General features: G+C 36.8%; 1 protein-coding gene across 5 annotated transcripts in view; it reads left to right on the forward strand.

Moving 5' to 3' along the window:
* The window catches only part of Smc5 (structural maintenance of chromosomes 5), a 65,183-nt gene extending 38,853 nt beyond the window's left edge, over nt 1-26,330 (forward strand). The window contains exons 14-25 of one of the 5 annotated variants that reach the window (XM_027406514.2): nt 856-1,029; nt 1,122-1,291; nt 3,506-3,629; nt 4,033-4,155; nt 15,093-15,218; nt 17,794-17,877; nt 18,291-18,386; nt 18,893-18,997; nt 19,194-19,313; nt 22,828-23,007; nt 23,091-23,186; nt 24,209-26,330. In XM_027406514.2, the coding sequence (XP_027262315.1) occupies nt 856-1,029; nt 1,122-1,291; nt 3,506-3,629; nt 4,033-4,155; nt 15,093-15,218; nt 17,794-17,877; nt 18,291-18,386; nt 18,893-18,997; nt 19,194-19,313; nt 22,828-23,007; nt 23,091-23,186; nt 24,209-24,352 (1,542 nt within the window). In that variant the 3' untranslated portion in view covers nt 24,353-26,330. Of the gene's footprint in view, nt 1-855; nt 1,030-1,121; nt 1,292-3,505; nt 3,630-4,032; nt 4,156-15,092; nt 15,219-17,793; nt 17,878-18,290; nt 18,387-18,892; nt 18,998-19,193; nt 19,314-22,827; nt 23,008-23,090; nt 23,187-24,208 lie in introns of those variants that run through there. The other 4 variants (XM_027406515.2, XM_027406516.2, XM_027406517.2 and 1 more) reach the window with 4 other exon arrangements.
* The last annotated feature ends 831 nt before the right edge of the window (nt 26,331-27,161 follow it).

Consider the following 27,161-nt stretch of genomic DNA (forward strand, 5'->3'; position numbering starts at 1 on the left):
CAAAGAAAGTTCTAGGACAGGCTCTAAAACTACAGTGAAACCCTGTTTTGAAAAACCAAGATGGATGGATGGATGGATGGATGGATGGATGGATGGATGGATGGATGGATGGAAACATGGATGGAAGGAAACATGGATGGAAACATGGATAGAAACCTTTCACTCTAGATTAGATTATCTTTCAAGTGTACTTAGAATGGTAGACTGGGATGTAGGTCTATTCTGGTAAGCTTTCATCTTCTTAAAGCTTTTATTTAAGACTCTCTCAATAAACAAATGGCCATTTTTCACAAGATCTTATTTTCTTAGCAGATATATCTATAAGCTTTTTTGTAAGCAGGGACAGAACAAATCTCTCTTAGAACAGGCTTTTCTTTTTTTTATTTGTAAGAGGTTTGTTGTTGTTAGTTTTGCTTTTGCTTTCTGAGACAGAATGTCATGTTCCCAGGCTCTCCTTAAAATTACTGTGTAGCTGAGTCTGATCTTGAATTCCTTTATCTTCTTTCTCAGCCTCCCAAATGCTGAAATTATAGTTGTGCACCATCATGACCAGCATGGGCTGTTTGTTTGTTTTTCATACTGCTAAGTTTATGTTTTGATACTTTTTGTGAACTGAGAATTAATTACAGACCTACCTTCAGTTCTCTTCATTACCCTCCTTTATGTTGTTTCCAAAACACTTACCTGAGATACATTAAACCACATTTCAGAGATGTTGGTTAGGTAATGTTATTTTATGTCTGGTATATTAGTCTTCTAGAATTCTCCTGGTTCATGTTTTTAATTCTTTAGTCCTTTAAAACATATATCATAGTTTTTATTAGAATGTTCATGAATTCCTACTTTACATTATAGGTAATACAAGAAACTCGGTTAAAACAAATTTATACAGCAGAAGAAAAGTATGTGTTAAAAACTTCTTTCTATTCAAATAAAGTTATTTCTAGTAACACATCCCTGAAAGTAGCCCAGTTCCTCACTGTCACGGTGGATCTAGAGCAAAGAAGACACTTGGAAGAACAGCTGAAGGTTGGTTCACTGCATAGTTATTAAGTTGTTGGATGGGTTTTTAATACTTTGGAACTTTAAAAGTTTTTGTTAACAATTTGCATATCCCATAGGAAATTAATAGAAAATTGGAAGCAGTAGAATCAGGATTGGTGGCCTTGCGTGATACAAACAAGCATCTCGAGCTCAAAGACAATGAGCTAAGACTGAAGAAAAAGGAACTTCTTGAAAGAAAAACCAAAAAAAGACAACTGGAGCAGAAAATCAGCTCCAAGCTGGGAAGGTATCTTGTAGCTTTGAATGGGGATCTCAGCAAAACACGGCCTGAGTGCCTACTAGTTAATTAATTAATTAATTAATCCTATAATTAATTAATCCTATAATGTCAACAACAGTTTAGAGTAATTTCTAAAGTTGTAGTATTAATGCTCAAATTTTGATACTAAAAGTACAATTGTGATGCCAAGGGCAATCAGACTAAACTGTTTTCTTTCTAGTCCTTTGACCCATTTAATGCCTATGTGTTTAGAAAACAGAAATTATATTGGCACAGGAAAATGGCAATTGTAGGTTCTTTCCTAAGGCCTGTGACCTTTCCAGCCATGGGTAATTGATTAGGTTTATAAAACCAGGCATGGAATACCTCCTATTAAGTGGACCTAAAGTCCAATTAGATAGTTATTGGTTACCGCCAAGATAAAAGTGCACTGTTAAGGATATTTTGCTTGTCTGGTAAACATGCCAACAAGGACTGGGGATATTTCACAAGGCCCACCTGTAGATAAAGAGCTACAAGTAGTCAATGGCTGCTGAGAGAGGGGGAATCAGTTTTCTCTGGGGAAGAGCTTCTTGATAGATTATCTAATCCCAGTGGTCAGCCCTAAATACATGAACATATGAAAAACGTTAATGGACACACACACGCACAGGCACACGCACACACACGGGTGTGGGGGTGGGGATAATAAGTAGTGAATTTGAGAGGGATGGGGCATAGAGTAGTTGGAGGATGGTAAGGGAGGGTGTGGAAATAATGTGATGCAGTAAGTGTACTAATTTCTTGGAAAATAAATTTAGCTTAAAAGAAATCAGAAAATAGTTTTTTTTTTTTGAGGAAGAAAACAAAAGTATGTTAGGAAACTTTTCTTTGTGTCTAATCTTTTTAAGCAAATAGCTGCTTCTCTAGGTTTTCTTTTTCAACTTTTGGCCTTGTTTATCACCTTCAACCCTTCACTTTAATCCTATCTTCAACTGTTGATAAACCACTTAAACTTTACTGTGTGACTCCACTTAAACTGTGGACATATTGCTTAAAACTTCATTTAAATCTGATTTTACTAACACAGTGACTTTTCCATGACCAGCCCACTAGTTTTACTCGTGTCCTTTGTATACTTTGTGCTCCTGTGGTGATGGTTGGTCTCTCCATGCAGTTCATCCAAAATACTATCGCAAAAGCCTTTTTTATTTGTACTTTAAAAAAATTTGCCAGCCTCCACCTCGTGCTTCATAAGACGGCTTCCATAGTTACTCAGAATCGTGTTTTCCTCTCCAGCACCTCTTCCTTGTACACCGTCTACTGCACTTGATGCTTCTTGTTTATTACTACTTCTGTCCTTTCTTTAGCCCCTTGGAGGGAGGCATCTTGGCTTAGTGGGAAAACCATGGACACCAAATTAGTGTTAAACTTATCCTACCACTTAATATCCATAAACTTAGGTGATTTACTTAACTTTTCAATCTTTGTTTCTTAATCTTTAAAATTATTTTAATGATAATTTTAGGACTCTTGTATGGGGGTCAGGCTTAGCTCCTGTGGGTCAGGCTGGCCTCACACTTGCTGTAGAGCTGAGAGCCCTTAAACTTGTGATATTCCTGCCTCTGCCTCATCACCACTCCTGATTAATGCTGCTGGGTGAGGGGGCGGGGCATTGAGTCCAGGTCTTCATGCTTTGTTAGGCAAGCACTCCACCACCTGAGCTACATTCCCAACCCTGTGTTGATTTTTCTTTTGTTTTTACCTATGATCAGCTCTACCTGCTTAAGGATTGTGTTTCATGAGCATTGTAGTAACAACTTATATTAATAAATAAATTCTGGGTCACGTATTATGCTATGTGTGTGTGTGTTTTCTCCAAAGTTCAGTGGGAAGAAGTTTTATGCTCTACAGTTTATAGATGAAAAGGCTAGAGCTGTAAGGTTTAACTTGTCAAGTTCTGCTTATTGGTGAATAACAAAGGGGAAATTCAAGCTCCTTTTCTGACTCCACATTCTGCATCAGCACCATTACTAACCCTAGACTGCACTGGTCATATAGCACCACAATATATTTTGATCCTGAGTGATTGCATTAAGAGATGCTTGATCTAGGAGCTAGCATTTTTTACTTCTGATTATCATTACTGTGTAACCAAAAAAGTTCAGGGGACCTAAGGCTTTTGGCTTGATCCTGTATTTAGTTCTGATCTCTCCATCATTATGTGTGTTTGTTGTACAGTATAAGGCTGATGGAACAGGATACTTGCAATCTGGAAGAGGAAGAACGAAAAGCAAGTACCAAAATCAAAGAAATAAATGTTCAGAAAGCAAAACTCGTTACTGAATTAACAGGTCTAGTAAAGGTAAGATATTTTCTTAATTTTTGACATTTTTTTAAAAAATACCTGCTACATACTAAAATTTAGTAATTTTTAGAGGATTTTGTGGGAAATAATCTCTTAAGTGTTTTTCTGTCTTAGTAATAATAAGCAAGAGATTTTTATAATTAGTTTAAGCTTATAGAGAATTTTAAACATTAACTCATTAGGCTAAATTATGTTTTTCAGATGACTTAAGTATATAGGAAATTACTTTTTTAAAAGTAGTTTTACACTGAACTATTTTGTGGAGATATCAGTCACAGAAGGAAGATGTTCATTTTTCTTGAGTCATAATTTTTTTTGAAAAAAACAACTATGGTGTTTTTCATAGTTGTAAAACATAGGCAACATAAAAATAAAATTCTTACGGGTTGTTTGTTTATAGATTTGCACCTCTTTGCATATACAAAAAGTCAATTTGATTCTTCAGAATACTACAGTGATCTCTGAGAAGAACAAATTAGAAGCAGATTACATGGCATCATCTTCACAGCTTCGTGTCACAGAGGTAATATATTTTTGCCCTTTTTTTAAAATTTTGGAATCCATCTTCAAACCAGTTTGAAAGTATATATTACATACTATCATTTGCAATGTGCAGTTGTTGTATACTATATAATTTAAATTTGAGTCCAGCAAAGTAGCCCATTGGTTAAAAGTGCTTGCCACATAATGGCGATGTCCAAAGTTTAATCTCCAGAACCCAGGGAAAGGTAGGAGAGAGCTGACTCCACAGAACTAGTGTATATACACCTGTGCTCTCATACATAATAATAATCATTATTAATAAAATAAAACAATACAGTTTGTTAATAAGGGAACAGTACTTGATGTGTAAGAGTGGGTTGATAATCACAACAGTATAACCTTAACTTTAATATTTTGCAGTAGAATGATAAAATTGTGCAGGCGAAAGAAGTGGGGAATAATACACAAACTTAATTCTAAAGATGTAGCATCAAGGTGGTAGTGACAGTTATTTTTCATTTTTGTTTTTGTTGTTATTTAGTTTTTAATCACCAAATTCCTTTCTCAAAAATAGAACACTTTTTCTTCTAAGCATTCATGGACAACCTGTGCAGTAACAGAATTGAACTTTAAGGAATCCCTGTCAGTTATCTACAGTCCTGTTCTGATGCTGACCACATGAATTTAGCACCAAATTGGACAGTTTATAAAGAATACCCCAGGCAGGGCGTTGGTGGCACACGCCTTTAGTCCCAGCACTCAGGAGGCAGAGGCAGGCGGATCTCTGTGAGTTTGAGGCCAGCCTGGTCTCCAGAGTGAGTGCCAGGATAGGCTCCAAAGCTACACAGAAACCCTGTGTCGAAAACAAGCAAGCAAAAAAGAATACGCCAGTAGACCACTCTTTCTTAATTCACTGGCTATAAGTTCAAGCATCCTAAACCATCTGTACTTCTGACCCCCTACTGCAAAACCCTGGTTGTCCATGGCACCTTCATGGTTGGTAATTTACTAGAAGAACACAGGACTCTGAACAACACTGATTTTTATCATAAAGAGACATATAGAACAACATCTAAGAGGGTCCTGAACTGACTCTCAATGCCCTTCATGAGTCATGCTGTGTCACTTTACTGATGATTCTTTGTGCTTGCCATCCAGGAAGCTGCATCACACTGCAGAGTTCCTATTGAGTTTATTTCATGAGCATAGTTGCACCATTAGCCATGTGGTTGTGCTCAGTCTCCAGACCTGTCTTAAGTTTGGGAAGTCATTTTAAGTGCTGATGTCATATGGTTCAAAACTCTCTAACTATAAGGTTAGTCTTTCTGGCATTGCCCATTAACATCCTAAGTGAGTTCACCCCTTAAAATAAATACACTCAGGTGTGAGCCAAGGAATTCTTGAATAAATAATAATCTCTCAGCACTCATTTTCAAAGACTAATCATATTCTTCATTTCCACTTGAGAACTCCAGAATGCATGGTGCAACGTAAGTCTATAGGAACATCAAAACTATCCTGAATGTTACTAAGAACCCTAAATCAAACTGCCAGCAAGTTCTCTCTCTTGAGATGAGGCCTCATTAACCATGGAAAGGTCAGCAGTCCAGTATGAAAAGAGCTGAAACTGAGAGAGGTATTCCAAACTAGAGAGCAGTCTAATAATGTTGGTATTGTCTAGACTTAAGAATCTCAAACTCCTTTGAAAACCTCACTGAAGAGTAAGAGCTACATTATGAAGGGACAGTGATACATGTACTAAATGCAGTTATAAATCAGATATATAGCTAAATTCTCTGAAGAGGAAAAGTATGAATAAAATGGCATATATTTACTGTTGGTTGTTTTAGATACCAGTATTATTATATCAATTGATGCTTTAGGATAGGGAAATAAGGAGTGTTTCAATATTTTTCATTGTGAGGAGCCAACAGGTAATTTCTCTCCCAAGAAGGAGGTATGAATAGTATGTAAAGTATCTGCACAAAGTTAGTGATATACAAAGAAGAGGTGTTAAGAGCAGGGACAGTAGAACTCAAGAGTAGATGTAAAAATTACTGCTGCAAAACACGGGTGGAATTAAAGCCAGGCAGATGCATGACTACAATCACAACACTTGGGAGGCTGTGAGTTTGAGTTTAAGAGATTGAGACCAGCATAGGCAACATGGAGCCCCATCTCAAATAAATAGCCAAATATACATCAGATTATTAAATTTAAATGCTACAATTTCTCTACCAAAACATTTTTTAGGCAAATTCTAACATCAACAGAATATGAAACACATAAAAGAAAAAATGTTTCAGAAAGGGAAAAAGTAGAAGAATCATGGCTACAGTTATCTTTTTAGAGTGGTAAAAATATAACATTGGATTTATAATATTTTTACAGATGTGTAGATTTACTAATAATCACTGACTAGTACACTTACACTTATGATTTTATATAAATTCATGAAGTCTGTTAAGGAGTAGGAAACTAAAGTCTTATCTCTTTATTGGGAAGGTACTGTCATCTTACATATATTACTAAGTGAAAAATAAAAAAAGGAGATGTATATAGTATTTCCACTTTGTAAGAAATGGTCAGGGGAGTGTGGTAAAGCCCCACGGGGACAGGCCAGTAACTTTCCTCCTTGTTCATGGGGTCGAAAATGAGCCTAATCTATATTCCTTTTAGTGGTTAGGGTTTTTTCCCTACGTTGAAATAACCTACAAATAAAATTAATTTTTCTTCAAAACAAAAGCAAAATGAAACAAATACATCTAAATTTGTGTTAAGTTAGCAGCATAGCCTCACAGAGAAACAGTATTCCAGAATAATTTGATTCTAAACAGAAAAGGAATTTCAAAAAGCATCTTAACCTGTTTTCAGTAATTAAGCTGCTAGTATCTGTAGTGTTGTACAAGTGAAGAAATAAATGATGCCATTGGAATACTTAGCCTAATAGAAAACAGTTTCAGTGTAAAATAAGGATGTTAAATAATAAAAGCTTTGAAGACTGAGTTAGGAATAACCAGGATAGCTTCACAATGTATTTTCTCTAAATGGGGCTGGGAGGAGTGGGTGGACAAGCCTGGCATGGTGGTATATGGCTTTAATGCCTGCACTTAGGGGACTGTGTCAAGTAAATTTGAGGACACCCTGTGCTACATAGTGGACTCTTATTTCAGAAAGAAAAGAAAAATCACCTGCCACCAAGAAAGTAATACATTTCCTCATTCCATTTGCATGGCCTCCTAAGTACTGTTTTGTACTGAAATGGCTCATTGGGAAAAAAAAAATTGTTGATTCCAAGTCTAGGAAAAAATATGTATGTGAATAATTTTAGGTAAACTTCTATGATTTTGTCATGCATGATAACAAAACAAAGAACCCCAGATGACTCTTATGATCTTGTTAGACTTTTTTTATTTTTTATATATTTGAATTACAAACAAGATTGAATTACATGGCAATCCCAGTTCCCTTCTCCCTCCCTTCCTCCTCTACCACCCCCCCAAACTAAAATCCTACCTTTCTTCTAATCTACACCTGACTTAAAATTTCTGCTTCCTCGTGACCTCTGCATCTTTCCTTTTCTTCCCTTCTCACTCTCTTTGCTCAGGGGATGGTGACCCTTTCCCCTGAGTTGACCCTTTCTTGGATCTCGTAAGACTCTTAAGTGGCCATAGGAATGTAAATTGACATTTAGAATGATTCTTTAAAAATCTTACTAGATTAGAGAATATTTAGAAAAGCCAGTTTACTATTTTGAATAATTCTGGAAAATTAAGCATTCATTTGTTTGTTTGTTTTTAAATAGTGGGGGTGGGATAAGTGAAGGGCTTGCTTTTTTTTTTTTTTTTTTTTTTTTTTTCCCTTGACTAGCCTAAAACTCACTATGTAGACCAGACTGGCCTTGAACCCATAGAAATTCACCTGCCTTTGCCTCCCAAGTGCTATGATTACAGAGGTTTAATTGTTTATGTGTGTGCATGCATGTCTGAGTGTGTCTGCAATGTTTGTGCAGATGCCTGCAGAGGCCACAAGAGGGTGTTGGCTCCCCAGGAGCTAGAGTCACAGAGTTGTAATCTTCTGCAAGAGCAGTGTATGCTCTTAATTGCTGAGTTATCTCTCCAGCCCCATTTCACACATTTCATATGTGAACTATTCATTATTAGAAATATAAAAATAAGTTTGATTTTATAAACATATTTTAACTGATAAATGAAGAAGAAATTACAGTATTAGAGATATGTGTCCTGATGACATATTATCACTTTTGAAATGACACTGGGAAATAATCAAATTTCTGTCTGTATAATATATAATGCCAAGCACAGCACCATGTCTGGAACCTAGTGCTGAGGGAGCAGACAGGTGAATCACTTAATAACTTTTTATGCAGTTTTATGTATCCCTCACCTGAAAAAGTTAGTTCTCAGAAGCATTTCTTTCCCTTATCTGATTCAGATTTTGTAGATTTGTATTATACATATTGAAATGCCTTTGGGATGGGATCAAAGGCAAAACACATCACATTATGTTTTATGTACACATCATACACATAACCTGATACCACTGTCTGCTACAACGGTTTTGACTTTGGCTTACCATGGGTAAAGAAAGTGAGGAACTTTCTACTTGCGGCATCATAACAGTGTTTCAGATTAGGAACTCAGATTTTCAGATAGGGATGCTCCAGCTATACTGCAGATTTCTTTAAACATAGATCATAACTTGCAAGCTTGTGTATTAAAAAGTCAGTTTAGGACTATGATTTTTAAATCCCAAATGGATAGGAAAATTTCAAGTTAACATTTAAGAAAAATATCTAATGATTTTCATATTTTCAGTTATGTGTTGTGTCTAGTATTGAAGACACGGTTAGCAGTCAATCAGATTGGAGCTGGAATGTAGGGACAGTCAATCCCATCACTGAAAGAAATGAAGAAATAATTTATAGCCAGTGTTTTACTAATGGCATGCACCTAGAACTTTAATTCTATTCATATAGGAAGTAGTTTTTATTTTGTTTGAATCTTATTTTATTTAATGAACTGTTAAGTCAAGCAAAAAAAAAAAAAAAATTCAGTGAATAATTCTTTCTTCCACAAGAGGGCCTTCCAGGAAAAGCTTCTCCTTGTTTAGTACTCGTCGCAGTATTTCTGCACAACTTTCATAACAACTCAACTTTGTATAGAAAGAATTTCAGAGGACAGATAATAATCATCTCTTCAAGATATATACTTAATTTTTTTCTCAACTATTAACTGAAGATGTTTTGTAAAGTTTGAAATTGTTTGGTTTTATGGTGAAAAGGTGTCTATTTGGAATTAGGCAGCTAGACTCAGCTTAGATGATCCCAGTTTTGTTGGTAACATCCAGAATCCAGATCATAATTAAGAGCCAACCAAACATATGCCTTCTTCTGTCTGTCAAGCCTTATGAGAGTGTCGATGTTGGCCACATCAATGTCAGAGTTTCTTGACAGCCTGTTTGATCTGGTGCTTGTTGGCCTTGACATCACAATGAACACAAGCGTGTTGTCTTCTTTCTTCACGACTGACTCAGTGATGAAGGAGAAATTTATGATGGTATAGTGGTTAACCATGTTTCTCCTGGGCTCGCTCTTTCAAGGGTATTTGGGCTGCCTCCAGAGCCATTGGGTCTTGGGCCACCTGAAGGTGATCTTCTTTTTGTGGCTGTGGGTGCCTTTCAGCACTGCTTTCTTGGCTCTCAAGGCCTTCCACTTTGGCTTCGGCTTTGGGAGGGGTAGGAGCTTCCTTCCTTGTCTTCGGCTCCATCTTGGCCAAAAGGTTTTGTGTTATTTTCTGTACTCAGTTGTCTATTTAAGACTAGAGTAGAAGCAGGAATCCAATTAAGTCTTTGATTAACTTGACTTTACAGCTCTATCTTATATAAATACATATTCTCTCTTTTTTTTTTTTTTTTCATCCCACCAACAAAGATGAACAAGAATTTGCTTTAAAGTGATGGGGCTCCTTTCTTATTTAACTGCCATGGGACTTAGGCTGTTTTTGGCCAATTCCTCGCTTCCCCATATCTTTTGTTATTTTTTAATAAGTTTTTTTTTGAAAATTTTGTACATGAATGTACTACATTTATATCAATTTTACTCCCTTTCCAATTCCTTTAGAGTTCCCCCAATTCCTTCCCAACTTCATGACCTCTTTTCATAATTATAATTGTTACATATATACATACACACATGTGTGTATGTTTGTGTATGTGTGAACATACAACCTATTTAGTCCATCTAGTAATGCTCATGTGTACATACATTTAGGTCTAATTACTTGAGACTGGACAATCTGTAAGAGGTCTCTTCCACTGGGCAGTGGTGGTACATGCCTTTAATCCCAGCACTCAGTGAGATCTCTGAGATTGAGGCCAGCCTGGTCTATAGAGTGAGTTCCCAGATAGGCTGCGAAACTACACAGAGAAACCCTGTCTTGAAAACAAAATAGAAAAAAGTGGTCTCTTCCTTCAGCAGCCACTGATTACCTATATATAGTTCTTCATCTAGGTGTGGGGCCTTATGCATTTTCCCTATCCCCTTTGGTGTATCCAGTGGTGTGGTCAGTGTGCAGATCTTGTATGGACAGCCATGTTCTTGAGATTTCATGGCTATAGTATCCTTCTTACATCTCAGTATCTTTCAGTAGGCATCCCAGTCCTCTGGCTCTTAAATATTTCCACTCATCTTCCACGATGTTCCTTGAGCCTTAGGTGTGGAGGGGAAGGCTGTATTATAGATGTACTGATTGTATCTGTGTACCCTTGATTCGCTTGTTCTTTACATTTTAACAAATTGTAGATCTCAATAGTAGAACAGTGTGGACAGAGTAAGTAGGAAATGGAATGTAAAAGGTCAGAGTGGCTGAACTGTGCCAACTGCACCGTTTTAATGGAAAAAATTACTAAGAAGCAGTTATAAGAGAAATTTCAAGGATAGAAGATTATGAATATATAATCACGGAAGCTTCAAAGATGTTCATGTTACTATGTAACCTAATATGGCTGGAGAAGAGGAATGTAGAAGTATATAAAAATTTAGTCTTATCAAGGTGGACAAAGGGCAGACTTTAAAGTTTCATGTGCGATGAGGAGGGCCACCTAATCTATCTAATGCCACTTCTAGGCCACTGTTCTACAGATTAGTCAATTCAGTACCCATTACAGACCTAGGAAATGTGTTATTGTTTAGATGTGGCTGAGAGGCCCTGAGGCTATAGAACTAGAGTTGAGGAGGTTTCTAATAAAACATGTTTGTCTTACTCTGTACTAAATTTCAAACTAGTTTCCCTATTTAAAAACAAAAACATAGAAGTAATGTTTTAATCTGTTTTGTTTTTAAGTAGAGAAACTAAAATAAAAGTAAGCCTTTATCTAAGTACTTATTACTATGGTTTCCTTGAATAAATTCTTTTAGCTTGAGAGAAATGAAAAAAAAAAAAAAATATATATATATATATATATATATTAAAGATTCCCAGTTGCCCTACTTTACTCTCTAAGGACCATTATACTTAAGCAATGCAAAGCAAAGGACAGCTGGGTAGAACTCAACATTCCTAAAGAATTCTATTCCTATTTCCTGTTCCTCTGGACTTTGCTAAAATGAAATATTAAGATATTGTAGGAATGAAATAATGAGCTGATTATCTGAAGGTCTAAACTGACTGAGAAGAGCCAAAATCTCATTTAATAGTTTCCTTCTGTTGGGTGGCATTTCCCTAACAAAGTTTTTATCTGGGAAAAACCTTACTATACATACTTGTTTGTGACATTATCTCTTGACAAAGCCCCTGTTCATTTTCTTTTCATTTTTATAATGTGCTTTCATTGTCATTATTTTGACAAGGAAGCACATAGTTAGGCATATGTACACAAATGTATAAAGTATATATGCAAATGTATTTTACAATACATTTTGGATACAGAAGGGAGCTGCTAAGAATGCATTTAATAGATTATAAACATGAAAGTTTCAGGTGGGGGTGGGCATGCCTTTAATCCCAGCACTCTGGAGGCGAGGCAGGCAGATCTCTGTGAGTTCGAGACCACCCTGGTCTACAAGTACTAGTTCCAGGACAGGCTCCAAAGCTAGAGAAACCCTGTCTTGAAATAAATAAATAAGCATGAAAGTCAATCTGAATTAGAATGATTTAATTAATCTTTTGGAGAAAGACACTACATAAAAACTAATCTGAATAAGTAACTTGAAATGTAGATTTTAAGTTTTTTTGGTAAAGCTAATTTAAAATCTGATCATCCCTCTGTTGCCCAGGGTCATAGAGATCCTGTATAGATTAAGCATGGTACCTTATGCCTATAATTACAGCACTTGGGAGGTAGAAGGTGAAAAATGAGGAATCTAACATTAGCCGGGGCTACATAGTAAGTTTGAGGTGAGCCTGGATTATATGAAACGGTAACTCCAGGGTAGCGGGTTCTTTTTTTTTCCCTTTTGGTTTTTAAAATTATTTATTTTGTTTGCTTGCTTGTTTTTAAGAGTATGCTATAATTACAACATTGCCCCTTTCCCTTTCCTCCTCTAAACTCTCCTACATACCCTCCCCACTCCCCTTCAGATTCATGCCATCTCTTTGTAATCTGTTGTTGTTACTGCATGTACATATATGTATTTTCATATATGTATATTTCATATATTTCCAAATATAACTCAATATAATTGAGTTCATACATTGTTACTTGTATATATGTTTTCCAGGTTGACCTTTTGGCACTGAAGAACCAATTTGTGTGCCCTTAAGTGTTTATTGCAAAGACCCATTGTTCTGGTTTGAGTCCTCTGCTTTCTGTTGCACTATCAATGCTGGGCCCTCACTGGGACTCCTCTTGGATATCCTGCTGTTGCCCTGTATTGTGGGAATCCTGCAGCTTTGGGTCTGCAGGATTGGTCCCTTAACATGTTCAAGCAGACATCAATGGGGTGGGCCAAGTCATAGCCCTGGTTCTGGGCATGGGTAGTTGCAGGGTTGGTCAGCCCACAAGCTCTCCCCTGTCTTTACCACCTAGGTGAGCTCTTTAGCATTGACCTTGCTAGTTCACCCCTTGCCGAGGGATGGAACCAGTTCTCCTGCTCTCACATCCACAGGGTCAGCTCTCCCACACCTATACCTCAGAACCAGCTTTATTGTGTTGCCCAGGCAAGATGTAGGGACCACTCTCCCATGTATTGCAGCTGGTGAGGGGCAGGGACAGCTTTTGATCTTAACAACCTCAGGGTCAGCTCTCCCACCCGACACAGGCAGTGGGGGGCAGGGGGCATCATCTCTCCCCTGAATATGCGGGACAGAACCAGATCTCCCATGCTCAAGTGTTACGATAAATCTTTCTGCTAAAAGCAGCCTGAGCCCCACCGCCACGTGGGCAGTCTCCGCCAGCCGCCTGAGTTCTGCCCGCTGCGTGGATGGACAAAATAATACAGAGACATATTAGGTATAAAGCTGCTTGGCCAATGACTAGGATTTCTCATCTGTTAGCTCAGTCTTAATTATCATAAATCTATATATTTTATAAGACTTATCTTATAGAGGATGCCTTGTGCTGGCTCCCTCTCTTACGGGTGGATCACATGACGCCGCTGGAGGAAGAGCGGAGGGGAAAAGAGGACACTTCCTTCCTGTTTCTCCTTGCTCAAATATGAGTCTCCTTGCTATGTCACTTCCGGCCTGGATCACTTCTCTACTACATTTCCCAGAATCCTCTTTGACTCCTAGTCCTGTCTAACTTGCTGTTTCATTGGCCAAACAGAACTTTATTAAACAATCAATAAAATAAACATACACAGAAGTACTTCCCCCATCACTCAAGTTCTTGGGCAGTTCACCTGCACCCAACTCTACTATGCTGCCCAGGTGAGGAGCAGGGCCCACGTTCCTGAGGGCTGCTTGGGGGGTGGTGAGGTCCCTTATCTGTCGAAGACAGTAAGGGGCAAGGGATAAGGTGGGGGACATCTCTTTCTGGCCCACACTGCTAAATGACAGACAATAATGGGGACAGCTTTCCCACGATCACAGCTTTGGGGCTGGCTCAACCACACCTCCGCCAACAGGCTTGGCTGTATCGTGCTGCCCAGGTGAGGTGCAGGGCCTGCTCTCCTGAAAACTGCAGCTGGTAATTTTATCTTTCTTAATATATGTATATAGGGGTTGGGGAATGTGCACATGGAGCCCAGAGAATTGGCTGGAGTTACAAGCTGTTGTGAGCCATCTCTCCCTTTTCAGCCTATTACTGTATAGTGTTGTTGTTGGAAATAAAAGATATAATGTCTAGGCAAGGGGCTGTGTGTCTATAATCTCCTTGCTTAGAAAGCAGGAGAATCAGGAGTTCAAGGCCAGTCATGGCAACATAACAAGTTTGAAACCAGCCTTACTCCACTAGCACCACCCCAAAATGGAAAAAAGAAAAGGAAAGAAAAGTTAGATGAGAAGCACCTATGCAAGGGCCTGACAAACAAGCACTCAGTGGGTAGTGCCTATTTCTGTTGTGATGTTAGTTCACCTTGCAGTATTTAATTCAGATTGTAATGTGTGTATCTCATAGATCTTGCAAATTATTTGGTGGAGAAATTAATAAGTCCATGAATAAATGATAAATAGATAAAACATACTTGGAAAGTTATCAAATATTTTTTAAAGTACATTTAATGCCGTGTTTTCTTATTGAAGTCAATGTATGACAATATTTCATTAAAACTAAACATTCAGAAAAGGGTAAACTTTAGAGTTCTTGTATATTAGAGAAATATTGGCTCTGATATATTTTAAAGTTTGCTTTAAAACTTTACTTTTATAATAAAAGGCTAATATACCTTTATAATAAAAAGTCATGATTCAGACAATGTGGTTATCATAATCAGAATTCAGCAATTTATTGGATTGTGATTGTTTATACAAGCCTCTGATTTAGTAGTAACATTTTGAAATATTATTTTCTTAACAGCAACAGTTCATTGAATTGGATGACAATAGACAGAGATTGTTACAGAAGTGCAAGGAACTTATGAGGAGAGCTAGGCAAGTATGTAACCTGAGTGCAGACCAAGCCGTTCCCCAGGAATTTCAGACAGTAAGTATAAAATATATAATGCTGCAGTTGCCATAACACAGTATTTTTAAGTTTAAGATATCCTACTCTAGACATAGTAACAGGACATGAAAAACATGAAGTGTTATTTAAAAATACACTTTTCCCCATTCTTATGCTGATTATCATATACATAAAGTAACTTTGTTTAACTTACTTCCTCTCATATTTAGTCACCAGTCTTTGCTTAGTATTAAAATTCTTAAAATATGAGAATTTTCTTAAAATTACAACATAGCCTTCATTTTTACTATTAAAGTAGATCTTTACCCCTTGACCATCTTTGAGAATATAGTTGGCAGTGTGAAATATTCGTGGAAACTGGTTAGTTTGTTCTTTTGACAAATGCGATATTTAGAAAAACAAAGGCAAAAATATTTTCCTTAGAAGTCCTGGTGTTTAATTAGGGCACATCAGGTACTCAGGCTTCAGAATTGATACTTTCTTTGGGTCATATGCTAATATGTCAAGAGTCCAACCAAGCAATGCTGCCTTTCAGTTCACACTCCACCATTGATGTTGCCCCCTGTGTTCCTAGGCTTTATCTGACATTGAAGCCTTTCTGTGTACCTACTCAAACTAATATCAAAATAGTTGCTAATGCATTTTCGGTAGTATATCTGCACTTTGTAAGATCTTAAATATATCACCTTTCATAGATAATGAAATGTCCACTAAGCATGGAGGAAGACTAATGTAGATTGTAGTTGTCAGACCCTGGGAGGGTGTATTTTATGCTCTCAGACATAGAAACCAAGCATGGGTTTGATTGGATACAGAGTCAGATCAACAGAAATTTATAAAACTAATTGAGTAGTTTGTATCTAAAGATAATTATAGAACACATCTAAAATGTGTTTTGTTTTAATAAAATTGGTGTGATATCTATACTATAAGTTACAGTTTTTGTGTGTTGGGCATGGTGGCAGTTGCCTGTAGTACCAGCTCTTGGGAGGTAGAGGCAGGATGAGCCTAAGTTCAAGGTCTGCCTGGACTACATATAGAACTAAACTCTTCTCCACCCTGCCTTCTCACAAGTTATACTGTTTTAAAAAAATAAAATTAGAAATAATGTATTTATTAAAATTGGTTATCTGCTATGACCAAATATTAAGTAGGACAGACATGCTTCTGTCCTCACTGAAACTTGAACTCTGGTCTGGAGAATAGAACAAACAACATCAAAACAAATAGGTAAGGTCAGGCAGCAAGAGAGACTAAGAAAAAAAAATAAAGGTGATAGATAAAGTAGCAGGGATAGGCAGTTGCTTACAGATGGTTCCTTTGAGACTACATGATGAGAAGTCAGTCAAGTGGGGCTATGAAGCAAAGTATACCAAGCAGAGAAAATAGCTCATACAAAGCCACTGAGGTGCAAATATATTTAGCTTGTGTTAAAACAGAAGGAATCTTGATGGGATTAAAAATTACATTCCTTGATGGGCATGATAGCACACTGGAATCCCAGCACTGGAAAGACAGAGGCAGGTGGATCTCTGTGAGTTCAAGGACAGCCAGGGCCTGCTACACAGGGGAGGGAGGGGGGAATGCATTCCCAAAATTTGAGAAGCAGAGTCAGGCAGATCTCTGAGTTTGAGGCCAGCCAGGGATACACAGAGAAACTCTGTTTCACAAAACAAAAACAAAATTACATTACAAGCAGAGAGGAAGGCACAAGCCAGATTAGCATGGCCTTATAGAGTATACAAGAAGTTTTCTTTCTCCCTATAGTGTTAGAGATTAGGCAGGTACACTGCTAGTCTATGTCCTCAGCCCTGGGTTCTGTTCTCTTTGAGATAGAACCCCACTGGGGGAATTTAAATGCAGGAGTGGTATTATGTTCAGTTTATAGGTGAATACTCTTAACTGTTCTTGAAGAATAGATCTATAAGAAAGGAAACAAGAAAACCACTTTGACCATTATTATTTTGACTATGGAAGAGATTACATTAGCACAAAGGGATAAAGAAAGAGGGACTTTTACTTTAGTGATGGGTATGAGAGAGGTAAGGGAGAACTCCTAAATGTTTGCCTGGACAAACTGTGAAGCTCTTTACTGATGAGAAGTTGATTTGCTCACAGGGTGGGGAAGGTGGATGAGGTAGAAATTATGTTTCACTATCATAAATTTAGTATGCCTGTTAGAGTCTGGTAAAGATGCCATCAAGTAAGTGTTGGAACATAAGCTCACACACACCTCAACAGACAAGTCAAAGATGTCCATAACAAATACCAAGAGGCTTTTGTAGAAACTGTTCTAAAAGGTTAAAAAAGATACAAATCAAAGTTACCCAATAATATATATAACTCATCAGAACCTTTTTTAGGGCTTCAGATTCATTGCATACCTTTTACTGTGTAGCTCTGCAGGTTGTGCTAGGCAAAACAGTGTACTGCATGCCTCTTCTTGTAGGAAAGTATCTATCCTAATGAGTCTGTGGCATAGATTCAGAAGATAGTCTTGATGAAATTCTGTCTCAGTGATTGAATTCTAAGGATGCTTTTGTAGGTCTTCATGAGTACAGTATAAAGTTCTAACTTCTTGCTCTCTTTCAATGCCCCACATATTCTGGACCCATTCTACCAATTCAGCAAGTACCCACCATTCCAAATGGACACAGCTCCACACCCCCCATGGTATGCAGTACTCATTCTTTTTTCCAAGTCGTTTTCTCCTTTTTGCATTGCTTTTCCCTAGCCATTGCTTTGAGACCTGGAGATAAATTATAGGCCTTTGAATTCTTTTAACTCTCATGTAGCATGAACTGACACTTCATTATTTTAAATTCCAAAGCCTATATAATATGTACTGCTTATTTTAGACTCAACATCAATACATTGCCTTAAGGTACTATCCAACATGTATACATTTTGTTTTCTTTTAAAGTGTAAGCTTGTTAAAGGCAAAATTCCGTTTTAAGATTCCTTTGTATTGCTGTGTGCTAGCATGCTATTAATCAGATAGTAGACATGTAGCAAATTACTTTCTTTTAACTATCCTAATAAAACTTTCAGTATTCCATTTTTAACGATAGACTTTTTTTCTCTCTTTAGGCTTTCCAAGATCTTCCAAACACATTGGATGAAATTGATGCATTATTAACTGAAGAAAGATCAAGAGCTTCCTGCTTCACAGGACTGAATCCTACAGTATGCCTCTTTCTCTGTTTCTATCCTGCATCTCTCATACTGTGCACTGTGTACCTTCCCCAGTGCACACATACACATGTGCATGCATGCTTGCGCGCGCGCGCGCACACACACACACACACACACACACACACACAGAGCTCTCTCCAGTACTTGCCTCCCACTCTGTACTGGAGCTCTGGGTAATAATAAGCTAGACAGCAGGAACAATGCCTTAAATGCCAGATTCTGAATCTATTAGAATTTTAAATAGAGTCTTCCTACGGAACACAGTGTTCTGTGCCTTTTCTTTATAAAAAGAATAGTTGAGTTAACTTGAAATACAGCAGTGTGTATTTTTTCCAAGGATTAAAAAGTAGCACTTTCAGAGTGCAATAGCATAAATTAATTGCATACAAACAATGCAATGCAATTGGCGTTTTTAGCTAACTGCTTAATTGATGCAAATTTTTATATAATTTTATTCTTTGATAGATTTTTCTTAAAGAACTTTTTTTTTTAACCAGGTGGTTGAGGAATACACAAAAAGAGAAATAGAAATACAACAGTTAACTGAAGAACTAAAGGGGAAGAGAGTTGAACTAGATGAATACAGGGAAAATATTTCACAAGTAAGTTTTCATCTTTTTTCTTCTATGTTGACCATTGATGGGATTAGCTTATAAATTATGCAAAATAAATTTTACACTCCTAAGAGAAAAAGTATTTTCAGACCAGACTGACTGTTAACTAATTTGTTTTATGTAAAGTTTGATGTCAGAATGGATAATACTGCTTTCACTTTGTGCTTTTGTCTTTTATTTGTAGGTGAAAGAAAGGTGGCTGAACCCGTTAAAGGAGCTAGTAGAAAAAATCAATGAGAAGTTCAGCAACTTTTTTAGTTCCATGCAGTGTGCTGGTGAAGTTGATCTTCATACAGAAAATGAGGTAATTGCATTGGGGTTGTATTTTATAACTACTAATTTTGTTGTTGTTTTGTTTGTTTGTTTGTTTGTTTTTCAAGACAGGGTTTCTCTGTGGCTTTGGAGGATGTCCTGGAACTAGCTCTTGTACAGCAGGCTGGTCTTGAACTCACAGAGATCCACCTGCCTCTGCCTCCTGAGTGCTGGGTTTAAAGGCGTGTGCTACCAACACCCAGCATAACTAGTAATTTTAATTATGTGCAAAGGGTGCATGTAAATTTATTTACTTTGAAATTATACATGCAAAATTTGCTTACTGAAAAATTGTGAAAAGGAAGGCAAAGACCACCTGTGGATTTCTAACATTAGGTTTGCCTGGTTTTAGGATGGCGATGGTTTTACTAAATGGCTAATGCCTATCCATCTATTTTTAGGCAGTCTGAATAATGATTATTCAGCTGTATTGAATGAGTACAATGCTTTATAAATCTACCACTGCTCAACTTAATTGCCATAAAAAATTAGGAAACAAAACTGAAATACGGTTTATATCAATGAGGTTGAGTTTGTTTTTTTGTTTTGGTGTGTGGATGTGTGTGGTTGGTAATGGTAGTGGTGTTTTCTAATTTTTTGAGTTAGGGTCTCATATAGCCTAGGCTGGCTTAGAACTTGCTATGTAACCAAAGATGACTGAACTCTCCTGAGCCTCTTGCCTCTACCTCCCAATTAAGATGATAGACTTCCACTACCATGCTCAGTTTTCTTGGTTTCTTTTTTACCACAGATTTAGAAGATAATAGGAAATGTGCTAATTTCTTGAACTACAACTTTATGCATTGCTATTTTGGATAAAACAAATTTCCCATTATGAAAATTGTGTGAAGAAGGGCAGGAGGTATAGTGAAATGAGGTATGCTCAGCTGCATGAGGCCCTGGGTTTATTCCCCAGCACTATAAGCAGGTGAGGAAAGGGAGAAGAAGTGACTGATTTCTTTGAAAATAATTGGGAAAGTAGAATGAATGGAAAGGAGTATAAATGATGAAAGACTGGCAATTTTTGATCTTAGTTAAAAGTTTTTGTCGGTGCACTAGGGTCATTTTTGTATTCTCATTTTGCATGCACCAAAATGTTTCCAAAGTAAAATTTCTTTTAAGTAAAAATCAACTTAATAAAGAATATTTTTATATCTTTAAAATTTTGCATTTTAGCAAGTGTGTATGTTTTCATTCTGTTACATATATAAATATAAAGCAAATTAGCACCATTTGCTCCTTTGGGGAGTCTTGCCTTACTCTAACTAAAAAATGTATGTACAATACTTAGTTCCTGATATGCTTCCTTTGTGCCAGGCACTTGTAAGTCTGTCCTGTTTAATCACTTATAACTATCCTAAGAAGCAGGATGTTATATCCACCCTACTTAGAAAACAAACTGATCTTAGCGTTATATTAGTGAAAGTCACATTGCTATCGAGTGGCAAAGACTCAAACTTCTTATCTAATCCCAGAAAGAGCCTTAGCTCTTAGATAAATTTGATTACTGCTTGCATTACCCTCCTCAAAGTAACAACAGGATCTTTATCATTTATCAGTAGCTTGACTGTGTGGGGTAGTTATAAATGTGATAGTAAGCAAGGTGAGGCCTTTGTTACAGAAATCCCATCCTTTATGTCCCTGGGCATGGTACTCCTCTTTTATCTACACTGCTTCTTCTCAACAGTCTTCCTGTTTTCAATGCAGTGCTATAGAAAGACTGCTCATGCCTTTCAGTGTTCTGGACCTTCCCTCTTCTCAACCTTTCCACGTTATCTCCTTTCTGTTCTGGCCTCCTTAGTATTGGGAAATGACTTCTTTAACTGAAACATTGAGTGAGTGAGATGGGAGAAGCTAGAAGGAGGCAGAGAAAAAGATGATCGATTTCAAGGGTCAAAAAAAAACGCCAGTAAATCAAAGCCCATGTAGTCAAAAAATGACATAAGTTAATAAAATCATTACAGATTATTACAGTTCTTTCTTTGTTGTTTTGTTTTTCGAGATAGGGTTTCTCTGTGTAACAGCCCTGGCTGTCCTGAAACTTGCTCTGTAGACCAGCCTGGCCTTGAACCCACTGAGATTCACCTGTCTCTGCCTCTGCCTCCCAAGAGCTGGAATTAAAGGCCTACATCACCATGCTCTGCTCAGTTCTGTCAGTTGTTTACTTGGGGGTTTGAATGGAAAGGTTATCAGGCTAAGAATACTATTTGTAAAAATTTTAAGGCCTCTTTGAATCCATTTGCATTTATGCTTAAAGAAGTTTATAATTTGTAAAAGGAAGCTCTTGCTTTCTCACATGTCGGAAACTAGAATGTAGAACTCTCCCTCCTTGTAGCAGCAGAGTCCAAACTGGTGGCAAGAATCTTGGCATCACTAGCTTTTAGAAAGTATCTTCTGCTGTTTGACAGAGTATTGTTAAAAGGAATGCAGGCAAAACTGTAACCAAAAGTGGCAGCATGCTTCCAAGAGGGTCTCAAGGAAAAGTATTGCCTGCAGAAGTGATAGCTATGGGATAAGAATCCATAGGATAGCCTGGTACTGGTAGCACATGCCTTTAATGCCAGCAGAGGCAGGAGGATCTCTGTGAGTTAGAGGCAAAAACAGGAGATGTGGAAGGATTCAGCCAATTATCGTTAGAGTTGACACACAGTTGTTCTCCCAGATTATGGAAGCACTACAACACTTAAAAACAACAGGGATTGTCTCTGTTATTAAAGGTGGTGCCATTCTTATAAAGAATGTGGACTGAAATATTGTTAAGGTGGTATTCTGTGAACCTGCCTGTTCCACTGACATTCTGAGCTACTTCATCCATAAAAAACTGCCACACCTCCTTTATAAGTAACTGATGACATCCAAACTAAAATAATAAATAAAACACTTTTTGTTACTCATAGACCTCTGCTGTGAATACGTGCTACATACATATAATTTCAAAGATTTAGTATGAAAAATATAAAATATTCACTGATAACATTTTATATTGTTTGAATATATTGTATTAAATAAAATACACCATTGTATATTTACCTATTTTCTTTTTATGTTTTAAAAAAGTGACTGTTGTTGGCCCGTGGTGGCGCATGCCTTTAATCCCAGAACTTGGGAGGCAGAGGCAGGCGGCTTTCTGAGTTCAAGACCAGCCTGGTTGGTCTATAAGAGCTTTTTCTAGGACAGTCTCCAAAGCCACAGAGAAACCCTGCCTCACAAACAAACAAACAAACAAAAATGTGACTGTTGAATTGCCTGTTTCTTGTACTCTTTCTCTCTTGATTAGACACTTATCTAGACCATTTAACTAGTTAACTTTTAGCTAGTTAATGCTTCCCTTTTAAGGTAAGTCTGACTATGAATGACCTAAAGTAGCTAATAGAAGTAAATAAACCTTAGGGTGGTCTCAGAGTTGGCAAAAGTTATATAGAACACTAAATACTCCCTTTTTATAAAATAATATTTACATTTGTGTGCCTGCACTGGAGGCTATTAAAATTTTTTGTGTTTTACAGGAAGACTATGATAAATATGGAATCCGAATTAGAGTAAAATTTCGCAGTAGTACTCAACTGCATGAATTAACTCCTCATCATCAAAGTGGAGGTGAAAGAAGTGTTTCTACCATGCTGTACTTGATGGCCCTTCAGGAGCTCAATAGATGTCCATTCAGAGTAGTGGATGAAATCAATCAGGTACTGCACTGTGACTCTTTGGGGGAGCATACTGCGTCCTCTAAAAGATACAGATACAATGAATATTGTCATTACGATTTTAGGGTATGGATCCAATCAATGAACGAAGAGTGTTTGAGATGGTTGTGAATACTGCCTGTAAAGAGAACACTTCCCAGTACTTCTTCATCACACCAAAGGTAAGTAAACTCACTGAAGTCATCTGCTCACATGTCCCCTTTGGCTTAATTGTGGAGCAGATTTGGGCTGAGATGTGAATGTGAGCAGGAATACTCCCTAAAAGGAGATAAAAAGATTAAAGCAATCTACATTCATAGAAGGGACAAGTTTCAGTGACATACTTAATGAGAGGCTTCATCTGAAGAAGTGGGAGAGGAGGCACTTCATTATGTTCTAGAACCTAGATCTCCTTGCTTTTGATACTCATTCCCATTCTAGAAAACTTCCTCTAAGCTGCTGAGAGATGACTGGGAATGCAAACCCCAAAACTCTAGCTCTCTCTGTCAATGTCACATATTGCCCCTATCTTTATTCCCACTGCTACCCTAACCCTAAAGAGTCTTAAGTACCCAAACCCAAGGTCTTGTACTGACAGATTTTTATAACAACATAGTTATATTCAATAGAGAGTTTTCCATAATCTAGAACTGTTGCAATGGGAAATACCCTTTTGTTAAATCTAGTGCTGTGGGTAAGTTCTCAAGTAAATGTTCTCAAAGATGTATTTATTACTAATTACTTTTTTCAAGTAAATATTCATATATATTTCATTAGAGAGCCCATCAAAATGTACTTTTTGTACTTAATCATCTTTTATATCAGTTCTGTGGACTAGTCAGATCTGCCCCAATTCTGTTTCTTACCAAACTCCTTGTCTTAGCGACCAAACCTCCCTCACACATTTCACACACAACAGTCTATCACAGTACTTAGCCATAGAAGTTGTTGAAGTGTTTTGTGTAGAAGTGAAAGTGCACACTCTTTTCCAAGGTGTACCTATGGTCCTTGTTGATTTGTGAATACAGAGGATTTCCAGGCAACTGGAATATTCCAGGTCAGTTATTAGGCCAGGCTTTAATTATGCTTATTCAGGAAGTTGTCATAGTTTGGCAAGTTGATGTATTTGAACATATGTAAGGCTGGAAAACTGTCTTTCTGAGTATACAATTTAATTATGTGGCAATTTGTTTCAATCCTTCAGCTTCTACAAAATCTTCCTTATTCTGAAAAAATGACAGTGTTATTTGTCTACAATGGTCCTCATATGTTGGAGCCAAACCGATGGAATTTAAAGGCTTTTCAGAGGCGGCGGCGAAGGATTACCTTCACTCAACCTTCTCAGTGAAAGAAAAGGGAGGGGACTTCAGAGGTTTTCTTTTAACTGTTTATACGTGTGGCTCAAGTGAATAAAAGTTAGCAGATTTATTGAAAGAGAAAGATTGGTTATTTTTGAAAACCTGCTTTTAAAAACAAATAGGTTGATGAAATGGAGACTGCAGTGACTCTAGAACATTTTCTAGTGACAATTAAGTCTTCGGTTTGGTTGAACTTGACTCCTTAGTCCTCTGTGAGCACTGGATGGTGTGTAAAGATGTGTACTGCCCCACAGTGTAGTGGCTCCCGAATCCAGCACTTGAGAAGGAGAGGCAGGAGATCATGAGTATGAGGCTAGTCTGGACTGCAAAGCCTGATCCAAACTGTGTAGGCTGCACGTAGAGTGGGATCATGTGTCATAACAAAAAGGTATTTCCTGTTGGAAATCAAAGGTATGGAAAAATGCGGATTGCATTCACAAAGCATTTACTAAGTGCAGTAGCTCTGAGTATTGATTGCAGGAGAACTTTCTGACTTTCAAACCTTAAAGGCAACTCAGAATTAGAAAAATCCCACTTTCTTCCAGTATTATATTTTTTAAAAACTGATATGGGAATGTCTATTTCATGGATACTGGTTTGTGGCAGTTCTGTTCATTTCTTTGTGTTAAAGATTACCTTATTTTCATGGAAAGCATGTTTATGGGCCTTTAACACTTCTACAAAACTTGATGCTACAATTTTATTGGTATTTCAAAGAATTGGGAAAACATATACACAAGGGGCTTTAAAATGGCAGCAGGATTATAAGAGGTCACAAGGTAAAGATGACAGATACAGCCCAAACATTAACAGAATGAAATGAGGTGTTAAAAACTCAAAGAACAAGTTTTGTGGTGGTGTTCCTTGTTCTGTTTTGGGCTTTTGTTTGTTGCTTTTTTTTTTTTTTAATTTAAAATCAAATGTATTTTACATCTTAAATTTCTAAAAGCATTTTTATAATTTAATAAGCTTTTTCTTAAGATTTCATATACGAGTTTTTACAATTTGTATTTGAAATTTCTCAGTGCTATGTAAAGAGTAATAGCAAAGTATTGATTATTTAAAATCATGTTTACAAGATTAATCAGACCCTATATTTTAGAAAAATCTCATCTAAATTCTCCCAGCTTAAAAAAAAATAAAATGAGAAAACCAATTATTTTTCATTGAGGATGCTAATTAACAGTGCCAAACTAAGTCTTGCAAGAAAATAGAAATGTCTTTGAATAGTAGACTGGCCCATATCTCTGCTGGTACTGACAAAATTATTTTTTGACATGCTAGCCTGAATAAACCAAAGTTTTGGTTTTGTATACTATTGTAATTGCCAATGAAGTTTACATTCTACTAGGTTAAAAAATAATGGAACATGAGCCTATGTCGTAGCACTTAGACATTTTCTCTTTTAAAAGTTGTGCTTCTTTATAAAACATGTAGGAGAGCCCTCCCCTTCTAAACTAAGCCTCATACATGTAGTACAATGATATTTTTAATAACATTTTTACCAGCATGAACAAGTCAAAATATTTTAAAACTTGGTAACATATTAGTGAAGAATATTTTCTAAATGTTGTATTGCTGCTTGGTTTTCTGATATAGTATCTTCACTAATATGTGCTTGATGTAGTTTGGTTTTATCATGTCAGTGTAAAAACTGACTCAAGGTTAAAAACTGAAAAAAAAAAGATTGAAGATTAATCATACTTAAAACTCACATCAGCAATTCCATTTTCAGTTTACATATGCCAAAACTTATTCCATATCATATTTATAAGCATTCAGTGAGCAAAATTAATGTTCTGTTTTATATTGAACTTTGGGCTGGAAGGATAAATTGTGTCATTTATCATATTTAAAATAGTCAAACATAGTATAATGTCATATTTTCTGAAACTGTTGATTTTTTAATTACATGTAAAAATTCCAAGTAAAAGCTTGATTTGATAAATAAAATACTTAAAACCTGAAGGTTACAGATATTTTTGATGACTAAATCCTTATATTGATTTGCCAAAGGACAGTCTCTGTTAAAAGGTCTCTCATTTAAAAAAAAAAAAGAGGGGGGACTGGTGTTTTAGTTTTGATTTATTTGTCTTGGTATGTTTTGGGTGTTTGTTTTTGTAAGATTTATTTTTATGTGAATGGTGATTTTGTCTGCAGGATGTCTGTACAGTACATGAGTGCCTTGTGCTTGCTAAGGCCAGAAGAGGGCATCAGATCTCTGGGAGTGGAGAAAAAAAAGTTGTGAGCTATTATGTGGGTGTTGGGAATAGAAACTGGGTCCTCTGGAAGACTGGCTGGTTGTCTTAACTATGTCTCTCCAGAGAGATTTCTTGCTACCTTCCAATAGCTGTGGACATAAGCCTGTAGCCTGTGAGGGGTATCTTTTCATCCTGGTTTGTGTAAATGTAAGTGATTAAAACTATGTTGTATATACTACTTTGTTGGTAATAAATACATATTTTTCCATATTTTGGTATAGGTTATTTAAAATGAGAGATTTTTAAGTACTTTAAATTTTCTTAAAAGTCATTTTTGTTTTCAGGATTACAAAAAAACTTTTCAGTGTCTGTTCAAGTGTCTGCCATTTAAGATGCAGTGTTTAATAGTCTATTTGTGTTCCAAAAGATAAAAATTTAGACTTCTGTCCATTTGCAGTGGAATTAGAATCCAATAGCAGTAAATACGGCAAAGGCTTGAAAACATGAAAGAAGCCAAGCTAGAAGCCAAGGATAACTGTGTTGAGACAGTAACTTTTCTAAAAACATGCTCAATCGTCATTGTTACCTTAGGATTTCG

The sequence above is a fragment of the Cricetulus griseus genome, chromosome 3 (assembly GCF_003668045.3).
Source record: "Cricetulus griseus strain 17A/GY chromosome 3, alternate assembly CriGri-PICRH-1.0, whole genome shotgun sequence".
NCBI lineage: Eukaryota > Metazoa > Chordata > Mammalia > Rodentia > Cricetidae > Cricetulus > Cricetulus griseus.